The sequence below is a fragment of the Amphibalanus amphitrite genome, unplaced genomic scaffold (genome assembly GCF_019059575.1).
Source record: "Amphibalanus amphitrite isolate SeventyFive unplaced genomic scaffold, NRLGWU_Aamphi_draft 000997F_arrow, whole genome shotgun sequence".
In the NCBI taxonomy this organism is placed as follows: domain Eukaryota; kingdom Metazoa; phylum Arthropoda; class Thecostraca; order Balanomorpha; family Balanidae; genus Amphibalanus; species Amphibalanus amphitrite.
The window spans coordinates 85,347-110,760 of NW_024882491.1; the positions used below are offsets into that span (position 1 = coordinate 85,347).

At 47.2% G+C, this 25,414-nt stretch overlaps 2 protein-coding genes across 3 annotated transcripts in view; one reads left to right on the plus strand and one right to left on the minus strand.

Annotated features, from left to right (window-relative positions):
* Nucleotides 1–25,414, minus strand: part of LOC122369000 — a 109,488-nt gene that overhangs the window by 41,860 nt on the left and 42,214 nt on the right. The window lies entirely within an intron of this gene.
* LOC122368999 lies at nt 366–7,013 on the plus strand. Of its 2 annotated transcripts, XR_006254335.1 has the most exons (3): nt 366–561; nt 740–6,812; nt 6,987–7,013. XR_006254335.1 is itself a non-coding variant. In XM_043343352.1 (2 exons), exon 2 carries the CDS (start codon nt 1,039–1,041, stop codon nt 6,421–6,423), a length of 5,385 nt encoding a protein of 1,794 aa, XP_043199287.1. In that variant the 5' UTR covers nt 366–561; nt 740–1,038; the 3' UTR covers nt 6,424–7,013. The 2 variants fall into 2 exon arrangements, 1 of the variants encoding a protein (XP_043199287.1); XM_043343352.1 differs by having other exon boundaries at nt 740–7,013.

The window sequence follows — 25,414 nt, forward strand, 5'->3', positions numbered from 1 at the left end:
CTTTGAAGTTCACTTTAGACTTGAGCAAGACTTCGTTGACTCCCCCATGGACTGCGGAGAAGTGCTCCGGGCCGTGCGCCATATCCGTGGACGGGACCGAAAGTGCGTTGATCTTCACGGGGCTGTGGTGGAACCGTTTGTCTAGATAGAGAAAAATGATCAGACAAAAATCAAATGTCCAAGTCTTCTGGTGTATGTGAATCTAAAAATTATGCAAATATATTGTTTTATATGGTTAAAATGGCAAATTTAAAATTGACATTCTTTATGAAACACCCTGTAGGCATCTTTGGCTAAATACATAAGTAAGTAAATTATGGATGAGGTGACCTCGAATATAAATTTATATTTTACAGTTTGTTGGCGCCGCCCAGCAAGAGGGTTCGCCGCAGTGTGTATACGCGAGAAAATTGTCACGCGATTTTATAATTTCGAATTCAGTATTTTGTTTCCGTCTCAGCTGGAGTTTATTGCAAGTTTATTGCGCTAAATTGAATATGGAGTATAGTTAGGTGATATTTTGTGTTAAGTGTTAACATATTTTGAACCCCGCAGACTCATGTAAGTAGGTACGCATTTTGTTGTGGTAATAGACACGACTTTCGTTAGTAGTGAGAGTGACGATCTTGGTTATATCTGTAACGTTAGATCTTGTATGAGATGATTTAGGTAAATGCATAGTGTTGTTGTCCTTAAACCTATGTCTCCAAGTTGTATGACGTGATGTCATGTATTCCAGAAACGGCAACATGGAACTCAAGAGAGATATGTTTGTTTCTATTATTTGAGTAAGAAGATGCTCGAATAGTGCAATTAGACCGTATTGAGTGCGGTGGTAAAGGCCATAATTGATTTGCTGATTTAGCGTAATCAAAAGTTTATGAGTCTTCGATTAACTTTTATGAAAAGACATTTTAAACTGAGTTATTTTAAAACACGTTACCGTGAAGATTTATTCTGCGTTTTGAAGCCAGAATCTTCAGCCAGCCACTGTAAGTCTATCGCAGCTTTACTATTCTCAAACCTTAAGTATTGAATATGGACAAACTCACCGTGTATCAACTGAAATGTGAGCTAAAGGCCCGCGGGAGAGGGACCACAGGGAATAAGGCTGATCTGGTTGCTTCGCTGCGTGATGCACTAGACGAAGAAGGAATTGATTTTGAGAGTTGGGCTGAATTTGTCCCAAGTAAGGCCGCTGGGATATTTAACGCAAATGAAAACATGCCCCAAGCTAGTGCCGCCTTACCGAGTGGGCAACGAAGGAATACCGTCGAAATTACTGGAAGTGGCGAAGCTCCTCAAATAAGCGATACTATTTCTATCCAAACATCTGCATCGGCCGCTGAAATGACAAGGTTAAAATTGATAGAAGAAGACGCGCTTCGTGCGGGCTTAGAAGCACAGCTGAAAATTGTGCTAGAAAAACAGGAGTTAGATAGAAAGATGTCTGAATTGGCAAGACAGAAGGAAATTCTTGAATATACAGAGGCTATAGAAATTTCTAGAGCCAAGGTGAGGGCGCTAGGTAGACATGAAGACCATGAAATAGTTGAATCGAATCGCGACAAAGAGACCCCGAGATCGATATCGAATGCTACGAACGACACGAACACGACAAACCGAAGGAGCCACGACGGCCATCTAAATACTGAGAGCAGCAATATTGCAGGACTGTTGAGACGAGAAAGGGAAATAACTGCTGGGTTGATGCGCTTGCCGCCTGTTGAATTGCCCAAATTTGGAGGTGATGTTACTGAATTTCCTCATTTCATGAAGGCATTTAACCTAAAAATTGCCTCAAAGCTGTCCACCGACGAAGAAAGATTATTTTATTTAGAGCAGAATATGATTCCAGAAAGCAAGCCACATAGTATCGTTACAGCTTGCTTATACCTGGATAACGGCTACGAAGAAGCTAAGAACCTTCTCACACGACGGTACGGTTCAGAGAGCGTTTTGGCAGCGGCATTTGTTGATCAATTTGAAAATTTATTGCAGTTGAAACCAGACGATATTGAAGGGTTAGACCATTTTGCACTGGAGCTTATGAAGTGCAAGAATGCCTTTGGTGTAAATAGCGCAGCCATGAGTGACCCCAGAACCCTGAGGAGTATAAGCGCCAAGTTACCCGTTCACTCGCAACACAGATGGCGACATCGAGCCGACTCCATTAATGAAAATGAGGGTAGAGCAGTGGTGTTTGATGATCTAGTGAACTTCGTTGTACAGGAGGCAAGAGTTGCAACCAATCCTGTGTTTGGAAATCGTGGGTCAAATGCAACTGTAAGGCAAAATAACTCTGTCACTGTGGGCAGATTTCGTTCAAAACCGCTGGTGGCCGCGACACGGATGGTTAGTGCCGGAGCAAGCCCATGTATTCACTGTCAAGATAAGGGGCATGAACTCACCGATTGTAGTTGCTTTGCGAAGTTGCCACACCAGGACAAAATTGCCATTATTAGGGATTCAGCGCTGTGTTACGGCTGCTTGAAGCAAGGCCATCGCAGTACTGACTGTAGACGACGAGCTAGCTGTTCCATTTGTGCTTCCCGACATCCTACATCTCTCCATATCAATAGATCAGGAGGCAACAGTGAAAGATCAGAAAATGGTGTCCCAAATGTAACATCTTGCACCACGAAAGGTGGTGCATCCGTCTCATTTAGACCGGCTCTCCCGATCGTCCCTGTTGTCCTACATCACGGTCTTGAAAGGAAATGTACACTTGCTTTTCTGGACAGCGGATCAACTCATTCATTTATTTCAGAAGGATTGCTTAAAACTTTGAAACTACAGAGCCTGCCACAGACCAGACTATCGCTGACAACAGTTGACAGAGAAGTTAGCATCACGACACGAATAGTCAACGGAGCTTGGTTGTCGGACGAGAATGGTGGGAACATTTTAGAGCTGCCTCAGTTGTTTTCTCTCGAAAAAATTCCAGTGGACTTTGCTGATTTTCCTACTCAAACTGAAATAAGTAAATGGAAACATCTGGAAGGGGTCAAACTAGATCTGTGCCAAAATGAAGAAGTTGAACTTTTATTGGGCTCCAACGCCTTTTTAGCCATGGAACCATTAGAAGTGGTGACAAGCAACGGAGAGGGTGGTCCTTTTGCCGTGCGAACAAGATACGGATGGGTTGTGAGCGGTCTCCGTGGGGTATCATCACCATTTCCAGCGAAATGTTACAAAACACTGGTACATCCTGAGTTGCAACACCTTGAAGGGCTTGTACAACAGCTATACAACAAGGAACATGAAGAAAATCTACATTCAAATAAAATGGGACCATCTGTTGAGGACAAGAAATGGGAGAAATTCGTTCACGCGTCAACTAGACTGATTAAAGATCATTATGAGGTGGGACTACCGGTTGTAGATGAAGGGCTGATTCTGCCAAATAACAGGAATATGGCGGCAAGCAGGCTACTGAGCTTGAGAAATAAGCTTAGGCGGAGTGATAAATTGGCGTCCGATTACAAGCTATATATGAAAAACATGTTGCAAAATGGTTTCGCAGAGCCCGTACCAAATGCCGATTTATCCAGAAATGATGGTAAGGTATGGTATCTTCCACATCACGCCGTTCAGCATCCCCAAAAACCGGACAAGGTTCGCATTGTATTTGATGGCGCCGCAACCTTTAAAGGAATCTCTTTAAATGACAATCTTTTGCAGGGACCAGACCAAACGAATGCACTTTTAGACGTGTTGACCAGATTCCGTATGGAGAACATAGCTTTCACAGCCGATATTGAAAATATGTTCCATCAAGTTTATGTTCCAGAGTCTGACCGCGATTTATTCAGATTCCTGTGGTGGAAAGATGGCGATCCTCAAAATGATATATTGGAATACCGCATGAAAGTTCATGTTTTTGGAGCCACTTCTTCACCCAGTATAGCATGCTTTGCATTACGCAAGACAGCTTTAGACAACCGAGGGTGTTTCTCGAATGAAAGCTGTGCTACTATTGAGAAGAATTTTTACGTCGACGACTTGCTGAAGGCAATGCCTGACGAAGGAAGCGCTATACTGCTGCTTCGAGACCTGATGGTTTTGTGCAAACGAGGGGGATTTACTTTAAAGAAGATTTCGAGCAATAGTTCCGCTCTGATTGCATCCATTCCTAGCGAATCGCGGTCTAAGCAATTGGCGTACTGGACCAGCGATAGTAGTCACCTTCCCACTGAGCGAGTATTGGGTGTAATCTGGGACACTGAACAAGATGTGTTAAAGATGGCATTGGATCACGACAAGCTAGTTGCCCGGCCGATGACAAGACGAGGATTACTGTCAGCTGTAAGCTCCTTGTATGATCCAATTGGCATGTCATGCCCATCCATGCTGAAGGGACGCCTCATCTTGCAAGAATTGAGCAGGCTACATAATGGATGGGATGATAGTATTCCGCTTGTCAAGCAGCAAGAGTGGACGGCTTGGCTATCAGCTCTAAATGAAGTGAATGAATTGTCAGTGAATCGTTGTGTAAAACCTGATAACTTTGGAGACGTAGTATCTTGTCAACTTCATCATTTTGCTGACGCCAGTGAAGTAGCATACGGAACGGTTTCTTACATCCGGCTTACGAATGCCAAAGGACAAATCTGTTGTTCTTTTCTCAAGGGCAAGATGCATTTAGCGCCTCTCAAAGGAGCTACAATACCTCGTCTGGAGCTCATGGCGGCAACGACGGCGGTAAAAATATGCTCCCTGATAGGTGATACCATTGAATTCGATGATGTCGAGCATATATTTTGGACTGACAGCACCACCGTTTTAAGGTACATTCAGAACAAAGCGAAGCGTTTTCACACCTTTGTAGCAAATAGATTGGCAATAATCCACGATGGGTCAAGGCCAGAACAATGGAGGTATGTCAATAGTTCAGACAATCCAGCTGACGACGTGTCTAGGGGTGTCCAAAGTAAGAGATGGCTGAATGGACCTGAATTCCTTTGGAAGGACAAAGGCTTTTGGCCCTCAGCACCGATCGCCTTCAGGGAGGTGACGGAGGACGACCCCGAAGTGCGAAAAACGGCGATATGCGCTAAAACTGCGATTGTACCAGATTCTGAAACTCCGATGGAGCGGCTCATTTTACATTATAGTCAGAAAGAATCCCTGCTCAGAGGATTGTCGTGGCTGTCACGATTTACAAGATCACTTAAGGAAGGACAGAAGGGGTTTATAAAAATGTCTCCCCCTTTGTGCTATGAGGAGCAACGTGAAGCAGAAAAGAAAATAATTCGACATATACAAGAACATGAATTTCCAAGGGAGTATGAAAACCTGTCAGTTGGCGCTGAGGTACCAAGAACCAGTCGATTAGTGAAGCTTCACCCTTTCATGCAAGACGGTATCATTAGGGTAGGTGGAAGATTAGCAGAGGCTTCGATTTTAGAAGAAACAAAACATCCTATCGTTATTCCGAGTCGTGGTCATTTTACAGAACTACTCATTACGGACGCCCATGAAGCCGTAGGGCACAGTGGGAGACAGTTCACGCTAGCGAAACTTCGAAAACGTTTTTGGATTCTGAAGGGAATTTCAAGTGTAAGACGTGTTCTAAACAGTTGTTTGAGTTGCACTAAACTCTACCGACCACCTGAATCACAACAAATGGCCAATCTTCCGTCTGACAGAGTGCAAGCTCAAGAGCCACCGTTTACGCGAACAGGTGTGGATTACTTTGGACCATTTTATGTCACTCAAGGTCGTTCACAGGTCAAGAGATATGGGGTCATATTCACCTGTCTTGCTATCAGGGCCGTACATCTGGAGGTTGCTGAAAATCTGACGTCAGACTCATTCATTTGCGCCCTGCGCAGATTCGTTGCACGTAGAGGTAATGTTCAAATACTAAGGTCTGACAACGGAACAAATTTTACTGGAGCCAACAGGGAACTGCGCTTAGAGATGACAAGGTTATCAGAAAATGAGCATGTGTTACAAAGAGCAATGCTCAAGCGAGGAATTACATGGAAATTCGACGTGGCAGGCGCCTCCCATCATGGTGGGGTGTGGGAACGTCAGATACGATCCATACGAAGAATACTCGAATCCCTTTTAACATCGCAATCGCTCAAGGAAGAGACACTCCGAACCATATTTTGTGAAGTTGAAAACATACTGAACAGTAGACCGCTTACGCCAGTATCTAGCGACGTCAGGGACGATCCACCTCTCTCGCCAAATGACATTCTTCTTCTGGGAGGACATGGTGTAACGTTACCATTCGGAGTCTTCTCCCAGGCGGACCATGGAAATAGAAAAAAAATGGAAGCAAGCTCGTCATTTCGCAAATGTTTTTTGGACACGGTGGAGATCCGAATACTTACCGACTCTACAAGAAAGGCACGTTATGACAGAAACAAGAAAGAACTTTCAACCAGGAGACACAGTTCTGCTTGTTGATGATAGTGTTCCCAGAGGCCAGTGGCCACTCGGTTTGATTGAAGCTGTTCGAACTAGTTCCGATGGATTGGTTCGATCTGCGACTGTCCGAACAAGAGGGACAGTAATGCAGCGCCCAGTGACAAAACTGGTGAAGTTAAATTGAAACCTCTCGTTTTCGACCCCTCGTGGTTTCAAGGAGGTGGGTGTTGGCGCCGCCCAGCAAGAGGGTTCGCCGCAGTGTGTATACGCGAGAAAATTGTCACGCGATTTTATAATTTCGAATTCAGTATTTTGTTTCCGTCTCAGCTGGAGTTTATTGCAAGTTTATTGCGCTAAATTGAATATGGAGTATAGTTAGGTGATATTTTGTGTTAAGTGTTAACATATTTTGAACCCCGCAGACTCATGTAAGTACGCATTTTGTTGTGGTAATAGACACGACTTTCGTTAGTAGTGAGAGTGACGATCTTGGTTATATCTGTAACGTTAGATCTTGTATGAGATGATTTAGGTAAATGCATAGTGTTGTTGTCCTTAAACCTATGTCTCCAAGTTGTATGACGTGATGTCATGTATTCCAGAAACGGCAACATGGAACTCAAGAGAGATATGTTTGTTTCTATTATTTGAGTAAGAAGATGCTCGAATAGTGCAATTAGACCGTATTGAGTGCGGTGGTAAAGGCCATAATTGATTTGCTGATTTAGCGTAATCAAAACAGTTAGAATGTATAATATCCATTACATAACCATTATAAATACCACCTCGTCCGGCTTTCTTTGGGCTTATTGAATAGTGAGATCGCTTGGTCAGCGACGAACGGCTGCTGATCAGCGATGACCTTCTGTCAGCCGATGTTTACAGCCAATCTTTAAAACATTCCCCACAGAGGCCCGTTGGCTGCATTATGACACTGCTGCTACGGGAGGTCATTGGGTGCATATGACGTCAGTCCCCGACCAATCAACGCTCTGCGCCGAGTGATGAAATTGAATCTCCGCCAATCAGAGCCTGGATGTGCACATCATTAATTTGTTTTGATTTCGCTTCTTATCCAACCAGTAAAACGCCTTTTGGGCGACCAACGGAGCGAGCGAGAGGATGGGCCTTGCACGTGCGAAATTGCGAGGGGGTACCTCCAACTAACTTGTGCACTGCACCCTACTAACCGGTCTTTAGCGATGTGCCAAATTTCAGCGCAATCGGCCTAGCCGTTCTCGAGATCTGGAAGCGGCACACTGCACGTGCGCACGTGCAAGCGGGGTCCAAACTGACTTTTGCACGGCACCCTACTAACTGGTCCCCAACCGTGTACCAAATTTGAGCGCAATCGGCCCAGCCGTTCTCGAGATCTGGGAGCGCCCCCTGCACGTGCGCACGTGCTGTAGCACCCCAACTTTAACACATGCAGATGAATTATCTGATGGAGACCTAACTGTGTACCGAGTTTCAATTCAATCGGCCCAACCGTTGTGCCGTTTTTGAGGTTGCAATTTTGGGGGTTCTTAAAAAATGTCAACTTTACCACGCGCCACGTGCGGTGGTTGGCAAGAACGCATGGTGGCCATCACACCACAGAACTTTTACGTCCAAGTGACATTCAGTAAAGAAGACCGCTTGTCAATCGGATGTCCCGTTCCTAAGATATTAGCTTTTGAAGAGCGTCCCCACGGCCGGCCGGCCGGCCGGCCGCTCATACTCAGGATTTTCCCTTAACCCGCGCCCAGATGGGGTCTGCCGAGCAACGCGGTCTGATGGGGGGGGGGCCATTTTGGCCCCCCCTCAGATCTCGAGAACCACGCAACATAGCGACAAGCGGTAAACGGTGTTGGATAGCCCCAACAGGGAACTACCTTGTGACCCAATTTCATTGATCTCGGTCAAACCGATGACGTCACAGGTCAGGTCAAAGGTCGAATTTTCACCGTTTACAGGCATTTCAAGAAATGCGTTGTAAAATCGTGTAAAATGCATTTCATTGAAAATCATCGATGGGGAAATGTTCTTCAAACACATATTTTGCTATTTGAGGTCACTGATACCAGGTCAGGTCACAGAGGTCAGGTCACTGGGGGGTCACAATATGAAAGTGTCGTGTGATACATGTTTTATGGTCCATTTTACATGACAAATGCGATTATGTGGGTCAGACAGACTTTAGGGCCAGCTTAGGTCACGTTTTGGTCAAGGTCAGGTCAAGGTCAGGTCAAGGTCAGGTCAAATTAGGTCAAATTTCAAAGTTGGTATTTTTGCATAAAATGGGTATCGATTCGATGCAGCTCGTCACGGGGAGTTCAATGGTGGTCTCCGTTTTGCGCTACGAGGTCTAGAATTGCTAAAAATTGAGTTCAAAAATTTGACGTCATCAATTTTTAACAGTTTTTTCGCTATAACTTGGCCAAAAAAAAGAGGTATCGATCTAAAATTGGGTATGTATATCGAAGAGCGCAGGGACTATCACATATATTCCGGTTTTTTCGAAATTCGAAAAAATTTTGGAAATTTTTTGAGTTTTTCTAAAAAAATCAATTTTTTTGATTTTTTGGGGTCAAAATCCAAAAATTTCAAAAATCCGAGATAGCAGTTTTTTAGCGCCGTTTTTTCTCTACACAACCACATAAAGAACTTTAAAATTGCTTGTGAACTGTAGAATTGTTGAGCGTTTCAAGATGTCATGTTTTTTGCTCATTTTTACTCGAACATGACCTCAGTTTGACCTCAATAACTCCTGACCTGAGGTGACCTGTGACTTGAAATTTTGTGTGAAGGTGTCAAATTGATGTCCGGTAAGGTACCCAAAATTTGGCGGCGCTGCGCGCCGCCGTTTTCTCGCTATTTAAGAAAACCCACAGGGGGGGGGGGCCTAAATGGCCCCCCCCATCAGGGCGCGGGTTAATTACGGAGCGAGCGAAGCGAGCGTAGTCTTTCCTTAGATTAACGGAAATTTCTGAGTATGAGCGGCCGGCCGGCCGGCCGTGCGGACGCTTTTGCGAGGCTTATATCTCAGCAACCACTTGACCGATTTACACGCGGTAATTTTTGTAGGGTAGCTTCATTCCTTCTACCAAGTATTGGACTATTCCCGATGCATGTGGGTGACCCCTTATGCACGTGCCACGTGCAAAACGAAGAGGTGTCAGTTTTGTAATTGTTGCAATATCTCGGTAACTACTTGGCCGATTGCGCTGAAAGTTGGCATGTAGGTAGGCACCCACTAGGCACTGCATATCCATGTGCCAGAGTTGGGGTGCTGCTGCACGTGCGCACGTGCGGGGGTCGTTTCCAGATCTCGAGAACGGCTGGACCGATGGCGCTCAAATTTGGTACACGATTAGGGACCAGTTAGTAGGGTGCCGTGCACAAGTCAGTTGGGACCCATTTTGCACGTGCGCACGTGCAGGGTGCCGCTTCCAGATCTGGAGAACGGCTGGGCCGATTGTGCTCAAATTTGGCACATCGCTAGAGACCGGTTAGTAGGGTGCCGTGCACAAGTCAGCTGGAGGTACCCCCTCGAAATTTCGCACGTGCACCTCGCAAGGCCCACCCTCTCGCTCGCTCCGTTAGTCGCCCCAAAAGGCGTTATACTGGTTCAGTATGAGACTCCGCTCGCTTCGCTCGCTCCGTAATTATTGCTTCATATGAAGTTATTTGCTGTTTATTCTGGCCTAGACCTTTACGCACCAATATATAATATGGAGGTTGACACAGAGGTTTATGATTCTAGTTTTCAAAGTGTCGATAACCTAAGGCTTGCTAGGGGCAGGGTAATAAGGTGATAGAATGGTAAGGGAATATTTCATTCGATGAAAATCACAAATCCATCGTGTAGCTCTGCAGTTATGCAAATAACTATAATTTAAATTACGCAATCATTAATCAATATTCGTGCATTTAAGAAATGTTATGCCCTCAGCCTAAACCTTTAAAGTTTCTAAAACGCGTAAATATGTAATATTGATAAAGATTGTTGACTGGCGGTTCCAGGGTGGGAATTTGGGGCCAATGCCCCCCGTCTCCTTGCGGCGCCCGAAATGAACTAAAATGTAGGTACATTGTACAGTTTTTCGAGGAGAAAATGAAACCTGAACATCTTTATCAGGAAACATTTGTTTTAAAGCTAAACAGCATAGCAGGTCGTAAGGAATCAAAATCTGAGGAGTTTTGGAATTCGCAGAAACGTTTGGGGTATGCCCCACGCCACATCCGAGACCGCCTTTCTGGATCCGCCAGAGCTAACATGAGTACGAACTACGAAGCCTGATTTTCACGATCAATTTTCCGATTTTTCCATGGTACGTAGTAACAGTTGACCATCTGTTTTCATTTTTTCAGTTGTGGTCAGGGCCACTATAACTAAAATGGCGTATGTTCCCATATCAACAAACTTTTCTTTTTCTTGCAGGTAAACCTAAAAAATTACACCAATTTTCGTCATGGCAGTGCACCTATCGGTAAATCTGTTTTCATTTGAACAACTGACAAATATATATATATATATATATATATATATATATATATATATATATATATATATATATATATATATATATATATATATATATATATATATATATATATATATATATATATATATATATATATATATATATATATATATATATATATATATATATATATATATATATATATATATATATATATATATGTTACGGGTCATATGCTAGCTTGGGCAGTATGCAAACTGCCCGGGCAGTATGCATACTTCCCAACAGCCCGGGCAGTATGCATACCGCCCGGGTAGTATGCATACTACCCGACCCCTTGGGCAGTATGCATACCGCCCGGGCAGTAGGTATGTATACCTCCCGGGTAGTATGCATACCACCCACCTTTCTTCTCACGGGCTAGATGTTTACTCGGGCAGTATGTTGACTATACTTCGTGAGGCTTGTTAATGCAATAACTCGCGTATATATGTGAATGACAAACATTTTAACCTTCCGGGTGGTGGTGGTGGTGGGGGGGGGGCATTTTTTGTCCCCCTTAGTTTTTTTTCGATATATCTCCAGAATTCCGCTGCGCCGATTGCCACCAAACTTTCAGTACCCTCCCGGGATCCTAGCTATTACACACTGTGACCAAACAATTTCCAAAGGCTATGACAGGTTGGCCGCTAATGACGTCGGAGTGACGTAATTTCTGCCATTTTCGACCCAAAAAAGGTTTCGTGGGAAGAGCTGTCAGGCCTACAGCTTTATAGATACAGAAAATGTTTAAGAATAGATATAAAAGGTGTCGAGTTAGAGGGCTACAACAGGGCCTCCTCTAAGGATTTTTCACTGGGTGGGCAGAATTTTCGCTACTTCCCTGCCCAAGGGCGAATCCAGCCACTGTTTTGGGGTTCAACCAATTTCAAAACCTGTTACCGGGGGGGGGGGGGGGCGGGGGTAAGGCGAAATAAGCAGTGCCGTTATTGGAAATACGATGATAGTTTGCAAAGTTGACGTTTGTCGTATGTTTTATGGTTATCGATGCTCGAGCGATTCGTTCCAGAGTTACATGTAGGTACAGCCCTCCGCAAACTGCGTGGTAGGTATTCTTATTCGGTATTCTTGCTATTTTGACAATGTACCAGTGCTATAGAACTCACGTTATCAACGAAAAACTCTGCCATTCAGTTGCCGCTAAACTAGTCCAATTTTCCCCTGAACTTGTACGGGGTTTGTGACCTGGTGACCTGACCTGAAAAGACTAGAGATCTGAAATTTTCAGGACAAGTGCCAAAAGGTTGCCCCAGATGGTATGCCAAATTTGAGCGCCGCCGTTTTTACGTTATTTGTGAAAAACCTTAGGGGGGTGCATCAACCCCCCTCACCGGGCGAGGGCTAACTAACATAATACATTGTTACGAGCGAGCGAGCGCAGCGAGCGAAGCGAAGTCTTTTCAATATAACGGAAAAATCTCAGTATGAGCGGCCCGGCCCGGCCCGGCCTGTAACGCTTTTGAGAGGCTTATATCTCAGCAACAGCTGGACCGAATGGCCTGCGGTCTTTTTTGCTTGGTAGCCCCATCCCTTCTACCCCGTAATTGACTACTTTTGATACATCTCAGTGACCGCCGTGGCACGTGCCACGTGAAAAGTCAAGGGTGTTCAAGCAGTTTTACAAAAGTAATGATTTTGAGAGGCCCATATCTCAGCAGCGGCTTGAGCGATTGTCTTGCGGTCATTTTAATAGGGTAGCTGCATCCCTTCTACCAAAGGTCGGATACTCTTCATCTATGTGGGTGACCCCCACTGCACGTGCAAAATACAACAATAAGAGGTGCCAAATTTGTTCCCATTTCAGTACCTCGTTAATCAGGGGCGGATCCAGCATTTTGCCAAGGGAGGGGCTATTCCGAATCGGGGGCCCCCCATCGATGGGGGCCCTACCTACCCCCAAAAGTTTAAGCCTGGATTTCGTCCACTTTATTTTTGGGGGCCCCCTATCATGCTTTTTTTGCAAAAAAGAAAAAGAAAATGAGAAAGTCGCCCGGGGGGGCGCTATAGTCCCTATCGCCCATAGGCGGCGGAACGATTTGAGACAAGGGGGGGGCACCATGGCTCAAGGAGCCAAACCTAGGGTACCCCCAAATCCTGTTTTCTCATCGGATTTAGGCCACTTATTTTTCGTCACAGCCCTGACACGATGATTTTTTTTTTAATTTTATTTTTTACTAAACGAAAATGGCAGTTCACCCCCGTATGCAGGGGTGTAATTTTATATCTCTTTGTGGGGGCATATGCACCCACAATCCTGAATTATGTATGCCCACACAATGATGAAAATGCACCCACAAGTCTTTTACAAGGCTGCAAGCGTCCTTTCGAGAGTACGGTGCCCTTCGCATGCTCTAACGGCGTCCTCCTGACCGTCTCGCGTTCATGGATAATATAGCGTTTTTAATCACTCGGCGCCCTTCTGGGAGAATGGCGCACTTTTGACAGCACCGCGCCATTCTCATGGTCTAACGGCGCCCTCCTGACCGTCTCTCGTCATTAGGTCTCTGTTCACCGTGCATCCCTCGACTGTTCGGCGCCCTTCTGGCCTCTCAGCGCCCCTGAACCACATATAGCGTTTTCAATCACTCGGCACCCTTTTACGAGAATGGCGCCCTTTTCATGATCTCAATGCGCCCTCGTAACCATCTGGCGTCCCCACGTCCCCACCAACGTAGCACTACTGACTGTGCGGCGCCCTTCTGGCCTCTTAGCGCCCCTGGACCACATAGCGTTTTCAATCACTCGGCGCCCTCCCAAGAGAATGGCGCCCTTTTCATCGTCTCACGGCGCCCTCGTAAGTCGTAACCGTCTGGTGCCTCCACATTTGGTGCCCCTCCTACTGGATGGCGCCCTCTACAGCTTTTTACGTCCTTCCGGTCAGTTTCCACTTTTAAGCGTGTATTTGCTTAGTCAGACACGTCACTTGAAGCGCCATTCGGCTAGCAATGTTATCAAATTCGGTGTTAATTTAGGCTCCCACATAAAGAATATCTATCGCGCCCCAAAACGGCCTGGCGCCGGGCGCCCCTACAGCTGGGCACCCACAATCATTTTAGGAAAATTACACCCCTGCCCGTATGTGTGGTTAACTTTAAGCTGATCCCCAAGTACCTATGTGTTTGTCTCTTCCTTATTCTCGTTTGATAAATTCCATTAATCCTACATGTAACAAATTACCAAGAAGCCATCGCATGGTACTAATCAGTGGCGAATCCCAGGGTGGAGGTCACATGGGTCATGACTTAGGGCCTGGGGTCACCACATGCCTGCCAGGAGCACCACAGGCCTGACAGCCGACAGGGGCACCGCAGGCCCGCCAGGGGTACCATAGGCCTAGCAGGGGCACCACGGGCCTGTCAGTGGCACCACAGGCCTGTCAGGAGCACCATCGGCCTAGCAAAAGCACTACAGGTCTTCCAGGGGCACCACAGACCTGCCAGGGGCACCAGAGGCCTGCCAGGGGCACTATCGGATTCGCAGGGGAACCACCGGCCTCGCAAGGACACCATGGGCCTGTCAAGGGCACCACAAGCCTGTCGTTGGCAATTTAGGATTGTCAGAGGCACCACAAACCTGTCAAGGGCACCTGCGTTCTAACAGGGGCACCACAAACCTGCCAAGGCCCAGGGACACCACAGGCTTAGCAAGGACACCACAGGCCTGTCAGGGCCCATGGGCACCTAAGTCATGTCAGGGCCCACCGTAGGCTTGTCAGGGGGCAGGGTAGGTAGGTACCACAGTCTTTCCAGGGGCATCAGCGGCCTAGCAGGTGCAGGGGCACCAGTCATCACATGACTAACCAAAAATAAAGAAAATAAAAAAACTGAAAATAGGGCACCACCAAAATTAAGTGGCCGAAATCCGTTGAGGTTTTAATTTTGGGCATAGGTAGGGGCACCACTTCGATTCATGGCCCTCCCCTTGGAGTTTTCCCCGAATCTGCCCCTAGTACTAATACATCAAATTTAAGGGGGGGGCACCTTGCTATTGGTGCCCCCATTGCAGAATTCAAGGGGGGGCACGGTGCCCCGGTGCCCCCCCCCGTTCCGCCGCCTATGCTATCGCCCCCCTGGATCCGCCCCTGCTAGGAGGCCTTGTATGTGAACTAGGAAGCCCTCTGTGATAGCTAGGAGGCCCTCTGTGCAGATGCGAGCGCAGGCCCTCAGTACAGACTTGGAGACCCTTTGTGTGGATGCGAGTGGAGGCCCTCTGTGGAGATTAAGAGGTCCTGTGTTGGCGAAGAGGATATCTGTGCAGGCTTGGAGTCCCTCTGTGCAGGATAGGAGACCTTCTGTGTGAGTTAGGAGGCCCTCTGTGTTGGCTAGGAGGCCCTTTGTTCGGATGCGAGTGGAGGCCTCTGTGTAGGCTAAGAGATTTTGTGTTTGTTAGGACATCTGTGCAGGCTTGGAGGCCCTCTATGCAGGTTAGGAGGCCCTGTAAAAGTGGTCATCTCTGTGAGTATAAGAGACCTCCAAGTTATGAAAAGCTTTACCAATCTTCTAACAAAGAAGTCTTCTCAGCTAGTCTTCTAAGAAATAACTAAGTGGGTAGGTTAAAAAAAAACTCATCGGATTTCGGCCACTTTATTTTCAGGAGGCCCCCTTTTCAGCTTTTTAACTTTTTATTTTATTTTTGAAAAAAAATCGGCCAAGGGGGGGGGGCCATGGCCCCCATGGCCCCCCCCTTGTATCCGCGCCTGTCGTTAATTACTTGGGCGATTTCGCTGAAACTTGGCATACAGGTAGGCACCCACCAGGCAATGCATTCCCATGTGTTGCGGTTAGGGTGCTACTGCACGTGCGCACGTGCAGGGGGCGTTTCCAGATCTCGAGAACGGCTGGGCCGATTGCGCTCAAATTTGGTACACGGTTGGGGACCGGTTAGTAGAGTGCCGTGCAAAAGTCATTTTGGACCCCGTTTGCACGTGCGCACGTGCAGAATGCCGCTTCCAGATCTCAGGAGCGGCTGGGCCGATTGCGTTCAAATTTGGTACACCGCTAGCGACCGGTTAGAAGGGTGCTTTGCACAAGCCCGTTGGAAGTACCCTCTCGCCCTTCTGCACGTGCAGGGCTCACTATCTCGCTCGCTCGTTCTTCGCCCAAAAGGCGTTTTACTGGTAGTAAAGAACCGGTAATGGTTCTTGCTTATTTGTTTAGTTCAGCCGTATTTAGAGATTTAGCTGGCTTTGTCCATGAATAACAATATCGGCAGGGGCGTAGCCAAGGGGGAGGGGCCACGGGGGCAATGGCCCCCTCCCTTGAGCGCAAAACGCGCCATGGGGGAGCCCCTCAGGCCCTGGGATATTTTTTTCCAAACACTGGATAAAACGTCTTTTACTCGGAAGAAAATTGATATCGAAGTTTCATTTCTGTGGCCCTTTGATGACCCAATGGGCCCCTGCACTCACCCGATGACCCCCGGTTTCCTGGGGCCCCTGGTCACCTAGAGGGCCCCGGTCGCTTGGGGGCTAGTCGCATGGGGGCCCCTGGTCGCCTGGGGGCCTGGTCGCCTAGCCCCTGCCCCCTGGTCGCCTGGTCGCCTAGCCCCTGCCCCCTGGTCGCCTGGAAGAACGCTTGTCACCTGCAGTGGCATAGCCAAGGAGGGGGCCAAAGGGACCATGCCCCCCCCCCCTGGAAGCCAGGGGTCCTTATTATATAGGGGCTCCTGGCTGACACAGTGGGCCCTTGGCGACGCAAAGGCCCCTGCGGCAGATCCTTTGACACAGCTGAGTAGTTATACTTTGGCCAAGAGAGCCCCAATTTTAGAGCCTTGGGGCCCTATTGAAACCAGGGGGTCAGTTGGATGAGATGGGTCCAAATTGGGTCCAACGGTGTGTAAACAGAATCAATGCGTTCCGACTGTTGGTCTGACCCTATATCGGTTTGAGGGAGCTCGGATCGGATCCACTGTCGATCTGAGGGGCCCCTATCGGTTTGAGGAAGCCCTCAAATGCCCTGAACGGGTCCTTAGTTTGTCTGAGAGAGCCCTCTGTCGGCATGACTGGGCCTCTGCAAGTGCAAAGAGGGCTTTTGTCGGTCTTAGTGGCCCTTAGGCGGCTTATATGACCCTCAGACGGCTTACGAGGCTCTCATGCGCTGTAGGGGCCTGTGACGGTCTGAAGAACCCTCATCCGACCTACGGGCCCTCAGACCGCCCTCAAAACCGACTGGCGACTCTATGAAGCTATTCGTGGGCCTATCTAACAGGGCCCATGGACTGCTTACCCCCTCAGTTCTAATATTTTTGTTAATAAATATTTTTCTATTTATTTGGGCCCCCTCCAAAAAATATTGGATCCAACCAGATGGCTTTTTGGATTTTGAGGGGGTTATTTTGGGCCCCTGTGCGTTTGGCCCTCTCCTTGAGGAAATTCTGACTACGCCCCTGAATATCGGGCAACCAGAAAACTTTTTTTTGACCTTCAAACAGCATCCAGTTTGCTTAAGATCAGAAAGGTAGTACCGGACGTCCGGCCGGACCAGAATTTTTGCATTTGCTTCTGGGTGGGCAAATTGACGCCACTGGGTGGGCAATTGTGGTGACTGGGTGGGCATTTGCCCACCCAGTGGGTATGTTAGAGGAGGCCCTGGGCTACAAAACTGCTATTTCGGATTTTTTAAATTTTTAGATTTTGACCCCCCAAATCAAAAAAATAATTTTTTGAATATAATAGGCAAAAAATCCAAAAAGTGTTTTTTTTGAATTTCGAAAAAAACGGAAAATATGTGATAGTCCCTACTAGTGATGTCAATTACGGAACATCGGAATACCGATACCAAACCAAATACCAACCAAAACCACGGGAAAATACCGAAACCAAACCAACTTGGGAAAATGAGGGAAATACCAACTTTTTACCGATTTCTTAGCCTCTTATACATTAGTGAGGGTTCATGATACCAACAAAATACCAAACACATAATTACGATTGAAATACCAAATACCAAGTTGGTATCGGTTTGGTATCGGTATACCAAGAAGTTGGTATCCGATTGACATCTCTAGTCCCTACCGCCTTCTATCCAGATACCAAATTTGAGATTGATTCCTCTTTTTTGGCAAAGTTATAGCGAAAAAAGAACTGTTCAAAATTGATGACGTCAAATTTTGTCGTCGTTTCATTTTACTCAGTTCACGCTTCACAATGACAATGACTTGTTGGCCACTGGTTATTCAACAATGGATTTGGGAAAAAGTAATTTCAACACTTTATTCCAATCCTCATTCCATCCTATAACGATCCATCAATCACGTTTGAAGACAAAAATTTTTCTCGGTCGATCTATTGTTATCTAGAGAGCCATTTATATTCTTAATGTGGACATGGATTACACAACTTTAAGTCGGAAAGCGGGCAGTATGCAAACTGCCCAAGCTTTTGGGCGGTATGCATACTGCCCAAGGGGTCGGGTAGTATGCATACTACCCGGGCGGTATGCATACTGCCCGGGCTGTTGGGTAGTATGCATACTGCCCGGGTAGTTTGCATACTGCCCAAGTTAGCATATGACCCGTAATATATATATATATATATATATATATATATATATATATATATATATATATATATATATATATATATATATATATATATATATATATATATATATATATATATATATATATATATTAGGGTGGCACTTAAAAATCAATTTTTGATTTTTGATGCGTGCGGGTGGCTTTCCGGTTCCATTCCCGTAAAAAATAAGGGAGACAAATTTCTATGGGAAAATATTGATGTTTAGAGGTCGCGAATCAAGGTCAAAATTGAGATTTTGGTAGCATATCTAAATATGATTTAAATCGCTTCTGAGTTTCCTATTACGCTGTAATCGGATGATAATAAGGCATTTCTTTGTCATTTTCATATTGTTTATTGATATTCCATGCAGCTTCGGCCATGCCAGAACGCTGGTCTATGTACTCCACTACTCCAGTTCCTCCTCTTTAGTAGATTATTGGCGCCTCATTGGAGGGAGGGTTATCATGGGCAACGGGCACCCAGATCACTTTGTGTGTAGCCTGGTTAGCAATTGCAGTCGATATTCGGGTGTCAGGTTAGCGTTTTCTGTGATCTTTTCAACGACATGGAGGAAGAACTGGCGCTAATCTTTGTCTTCCATGAGTGCCAGTCCTACATCAGCGCCATACCGCGCCTGGTGAAGTCATTCACCACCCGCAGCTCCCGGACTACACGAGCTGCGGTTTGGTAGCTGCTGTCCTCCCAGTGGCCTTGGTCATTGATGATGAGCCCCGCGTCCAGGTCGTGTATCCTTGAGAGCTTTTTGAACGATGGGGTGAGGAAGCTCGCCAACGTCTTGGTCGCGAGAGCGGCGTTCATAGTGTCCACTAAGGACTTATGAGGCGGGTCCCCTCTCCTACAAGTCTATTGCCCGCACCATGTCTTGATTGAGCCCGAGGGTCGGGGTCTAAAAGCTCCAGTCACCAGCCGATCACTCAATTACTACAGGTGACGGCCGAAGACCGGGACTGTCGCCTTCGACAGCTCCTTGTCGGGGTAGGCGCAGAACGAGTTCACGAAGGTCAGGTCCAGAGCCGGCGCAGTGGCAGTAGAGTCCCAGACCAGACGGCGGCGGCGGCGGCGGCGAACTTGCAGACAACGAACAGCGCGCAGCGTCTGATGACCTGGGCCTCGTCCGCCGTCAGCCGGAGCCGCTCCCTGAAGAGGAAGGCATCCACGGTACGGATGGTCTTTGCCATCCACCTAACTCAGTGGAGTACTCTGAGGCGGAGAAACGGATGCCGTGCTTGGAACTCCACCGAGAGCAGTTACGCAGAGCTCCAGAAGTTTTTGGTAGTCTTCCCGGAGCTAGGCAAAGTCCAGCGATGGAAGCGATGGAAGCTGACCAGCAGCTTGTCCCACTCCGGAACGTCGTCGACGGCGAACGCCACCGGTGTGATCCTGTCAATGAAGCATGAACTCCCACCCGCCTTTGGACCTCTTAAACAGCCGGATGTAGAGGCCGCTCGAGATTCTCCGGCAGGTGGAGAAGGCCTTCTCTAGGACCAGCTCTTACACGTGGTGCCGGCAGGCCAGCTGGAGGACGGGCCAATCCAGCTTCTGCTCGATAAGGGCTAAAGTACCGTTCACCAGCATGCTGTTCGCCGTCGTGGCGTCGAAGCAAAAGGCCGCAGTTCCGCTTCTCCAGTTCCTAGTCCCCCAGCGCTGTGAGCATGGCCTCCTGTGCTTGGATGGAGGGGAGTTTGGGAACGGCGAGGAGCTTGGCCACCCTAATCCCCCCTCCCCATCACCAGGACCTAGAATCGGTCGACGCTCATTCTCTCGCGGTTCAGGATTCGCGGTTCAGCCGGAGTCGTATCAGAAGTTCCGTGCCGCAGTTGATAACCTAGGTTCACGTGTTCTTCACACATTACGGTTGGGCAGTTTGGCATGGTCGAGGCCAGTTCACTGTTGGGGACGTCCGCTTGAGTCGACGTTTCTCTCTCATGGTCGCCATCGTCAAAGATGTTCCCCCCGTGTGCGCGCCGCAACGGTCGGGTAAGTCTGTTGCTGGCACTGGCACTAGAGTCGGAAGAAGCGCCCACGGAAGAACATCCCGAAAGCACAATAAACCAGTGCAGCTCAATGCCCACTCTCGCCTCTGCTTTCCCCCGCCGGCGATAGGATGACTCCAACTTCTTCACATTCTCTTTGACAGAAAATGAGCATGTCTCAAGATTCAAGAACCGATAGAACCGTGGGGCTCGTCCTCCCTTTGGAACAGGAGAGACCGGTTACTCCTCACACTAATAAGAGGATATGACCTCCACTGAGAGAAGGCACCGGTCGTAGGCCAAAAACAGGCCTGACATGGGTAAAACAGCCCAGATCAGACCTGTCTTGGCCTGACCTGGACTGGCTACGATCGACCGGAAGTGATGGGATAAGCAATTGTTATGCAAATAAAGGTCAAAATACGTCGGATATGACGCTTAATGACCAGATATGTCATTCCAAATAGGTTTAAAGTAGTTTCCAAAAAGTTGATTTTTTCCCCAAAACTGCCAACTTTGACCTCAATTCGCGACCCCTAAATATCAATATTTTTCAAAATAATTTTGCACACATTATTTTTTACGGGAATGGAACCAGAAAACTACCCGCACGCCTAAAAAACGGATAACATAAAATTCACCCTATTGCTAAGTGCCACCCTAATATATATAACCGCAGGTTGTTTGAAAAGACAAACACTATTCGTTAGAATTGTGTTTTTCTATTGAAAAACAACCGGAGCGGTCGTTCTCCGGGCTATGTTTTGCAAGTCTGGCCGCGAATTGGGGCAACTTGGGTCAGGCCTAGACGAAATGTACAATCGTCGTAAAAAGTTCAGTGTATGGGCTCCCGGAGGCGATCTACCTTATGGTACCGGTCGCTACTCGCTTAAAACCTCGTGGCACGTGGCACGTGCGATTCCATTTTCCCCATGTTAAGTCAATGGGGTTTTGGACACTTTTTGCGCGATCGCCAATGGCGGGAAAACGAGCCAAGGAAGAGGTGGTTTTCTTCCCAGCATTTTATGGCAAACACGTTTGGGTACACGCTAGTGTGCGCCGTATACCCCTCAGAACTTCGTAACGTGTCTTTGCACGAGGTCAAAGTTGAACTTTTTTCGCTCCCCATGTTAAGTCAATGGGCGTTTTTGCAGAGACTTTTTCATTCGCTCATTGTACAAAATTATATGATACGATTTTGTTTAAACTTTCAGGACTTGTTGAGAAAAGACCATAGAACATGTTGTTATGCTTTTTTAAGCTGTGCAAATTCGTTTGTTGTCTTTAGCCTTCTTTAAAAATGAAAAAATTTAACATTGAAAGTCAATGGGAGCGTCTTTGTTGCTTAATAACTTTTTACAGTTGAGATATATTTAAGTGAAAAGTTGATAGATTATACAACTTTTGATGCTCTTTCCAATGATATATAGAAAGTTATTGCACGTTGTGCCGTTTTTGAGGAATTTGGTAAAAAAGCACGACTTTACCGAGATTTGAGCTCAGACCTATATATGGTCTTGGCTCAGACAGTATACGAACAGGTGACAGGGATACCTCCCATTGAAGGATGCGATTTAATACTAAACATTAGCAGCCGGCCGCCGTGGGGACGTTTTTGTACGACTTATATCTCCGCAGCCACTGGACCAATACACTTGCGGTTTTTTGTGTGGGGTAGCGTATACCCTTCTTAGAAGTATTTTACTATGGACGATGCATGCGAGTGACCCCTACTGCACGTGACACGTGTAATACGGACAGGTGTCAGTTTTGTAATAAGTGCAATAACTCGGTAATTACTGGGCCAATTGCGCTGAAACTTGGCATGCAGGTAGTCACCTACCAGGCGATCCATTTTCATGTGCCACGGTAGGGGTGCCGCTGCACGTGCGCACGTGCAGGGTGACGCTTCCAGATCTCGTGACCGGCCGGGCCGATTGAGTTCAAATTTGGCACACCGTCAGAGACCGCGTAGTAGGGTGCCTTGCACAGATCAGTTGGGTCCCAGGTTGCACGTGCGCACGTGCAGGGTGACGCTTCCAGATCTCAGGAACGGCCGGGCCGATTGCATTCAAATTTGGCACACCTTTAGAGACCGATCAGTAGGGTGCCGTGCGCAAGTCAGTTAGTATGTATTTTCATGGGTCACGGTTGGGATGCAGCTGCACGTGCGCACGTGCAGGGTGACACTTTCAGATCTCGAGAACGGCCGGGCCGATTGAGCTCAAATTTGGTACACCGCTAGAGACCGGCGAATAGGGTGCCGTGCAAAAGTCAGATGGGACCATATTGCACGTGCGCACGTGCAGGGTGTCGCTTCCAGATCTCGAAAACGGCCGGGTCGATTGCACTCAAATTTGGCACACCGCTAGAGACCGGTTAGCAGAGTATAGGCCGTTATGCTTCGTTAAGCTGGCAAAACTCATTTTTTCTTATAAAGTTAATTTGAAATTTAAAATTTTTAACATGGAAAGTCAATGGGAGCGTCTTTATTCCTCTATAACTTTTATCTTTAGTAAGATATGTAGGTGAAAAGTTAATATAATATACAACTTTTGATGCTCTTTCAACTGATGTATAGAACGTCACTGCACGGTGTGCCGTTTTTAAGAAAAGTTGTAAAAAAGCAGGGCTCGACTGTGACTTGAACCCAACCACATTAAAATATACGAACAGGTGAAGGGGACACCTCCCATGTGCGGACGCGACACTGATTATTGCTAAATATTAGCAGTCGGCCGCCGTGGGGTCGCCTTGCAAAGCTTCTATCTCCACAACTGCTTGACCGATTCACTCGCGGTCTTTTGTGTTGGATAGCTTCTTCCTTTCTTACACGTAGTGGGCTACTCTCGATGCGTATGGGTGACCCCTAATGCACGTGCCACGTGCAAAACAAAGAGGTGTCAGTTCGGTAGCAAGTGTAATAACTCTGTAGTTATTTTGCCGATTGCGCTGATCCTTGGCATGGATGTAGGGACCCGCCCTGCAATGCATTTCCATGTGTCACGGGTGGGGTGCCGCTGCACGTGCGCACGGGCAGGGTGACGCTTCCAGATCTCGAGAACGGCTGGGCCGATTGTGATCAAAGTTGGCACACCGTTAGGGCTCGGCGAGTAGGGTGCCGTGCACAAGTCAGATGGGACCCAGTTTGCACGTGCGCACGTGCAGGCTGACGCTTCCATATCTCAAGAACGGCTGGACCGACTGTGCTCAAATTTGGCATACCACTAGAGACTGGTTAGTAGGGTGCCGTGCACAAGTCAGTAAGTATGTATTTTCATGTGCCGCGGTTGGGTATAGGGGTCGTTTCCCGATCTTGGAAACGGCTGAGCCGATTCAGATTAAATTTGGTACATCGCTAGAAACCGGCGAATAGAGTGCCGTGCACAAGTCAATTGGGGCCCAGGCTGCACGTGCGCACGTGCAGGGTGTCGCTTCCAGATCTCGAGAACGGCCGGGTCGATTGCACTCAAATTTGGCACACCGCTCTAGACCGGCGAATAACCGCAGGTTGTTTGAAAAGACAAACACTATTCGTTAGAATTGTGTTTTTCTATTGAAAAACAACCGGAGCGGTCCTTCTCCGGGCTATGTTTTGCATGTCTGGCCGCGAATTGGGGCAACTTGGGTCAGGCCTAAACTTGTGGCTCGATTTTCTTAAAAATTTCAGTGTATGGGCTCCCGCAGGCGATCTACCTGTTGGCACCGGTCGCTACTCGCTTAAAACCTCGTGGCACGTGGCACGTGCGATTCCATTTTCCCCATGTTAAGTCAACGGGGTTTTGGACACTTTTTGCGCGATCGGGAATAGCGGAAAAACGAGCCAAGGAAGAGGTGGTTTTCTTCCCAGCATTTTATGGCAAACACGTTTGGGTACACGCTGGTGTGCGCCGTATACCCCTCAGAACTTCGTAACGTGTCTTTGCACGAGGTCAAAGTTGAATTTTTTTCGCTCCCCATGTTAAGTCAATGGGCGTTTTTGCAGAGACTTTTTCATTCGCTCATTGTACAAAATTATATGATACGATTTTGTTTAAACTTTCAGGACTTGTTGAGAAAAGACCATAGAACATGGTGTTATGCTTCGTTAAGCTGTCAGAATTCGTTTGCTCTTTTGAAGCTCGTTTAAAAATGAAAAATTTTAACTTTGAAAGTCAATGGGAGCGTCTTTGATGCTTAATAACTTTTTACGTTTAAGATATGTTTAAGTCAAAAGTTGATATTTTATACAACTTTTGATGCTCTTTCCAATGATATATAGAACGTTATTGCACGTGGTGCCGTTTTTGAGAAATATAGTAAAAAAGCACGACATTACCGAGATTTGAGCTCAGACCTATATCGTTACGGTGTCAGGCGGACACGAGGACAGGTGGCGCCGCCGCCGCCCGCATAGCGGCGGGAATGTGAACTAACCTGTTTACCATCTATGGTATGGTACCATCGGGGGACCGGCCGCCGTCGGCACCATTTCGGGACTTTGCATCGCAATAAAAGGCTTATTTACAATTGAAAATGGACTAGCGAGAGTCGTTATGGAATCAGAATTTGATGCTCTACAAAACTAGGCTATTTTCATTGTGATGGCATCACAGACTACACCGCTAAACCCAATAAAGCAGATTTATGTCGCGTCATCGATGATTACATATAATGTATCATTCTTTGATATATATGTAGTCGGGTCTTTCAGCTGCGTCCCTCCCCTCCCTCGCCGCGCCGGCGGGTCGGCCATCCGTGGCTTGCCGCCCGCCGGCTGCTGGCCGGTCAGCTGGCCGGTCAGCTGGTCGCCCGCGGCTGTCGGTGCAGTGCGGGATGCCTACTTGCGGGGGGGGGGGGGCCGTCGTGGCGGCGGCCCGGGTGGACTGGGCGAGCAGTGAGTTGGGGAGCGCTGCGCTGTCGGTGCTCTAGTTTGTATTGCGTTCGCATGATACGGCTTGAGCCAATACAGAGTGAACTGATTGAGCTGAGCAAGTCTTTACATACAT

What these genes read in the sequence shown, in the direction of transcription:
- LOC122368999 (XM_043343352.1), top strand. Translation starts at nt 1,039, where the DNA reads ATGGACAAACTCACCGTGTATCAACTGAAATGTGAGCTAAAGGCCCGC.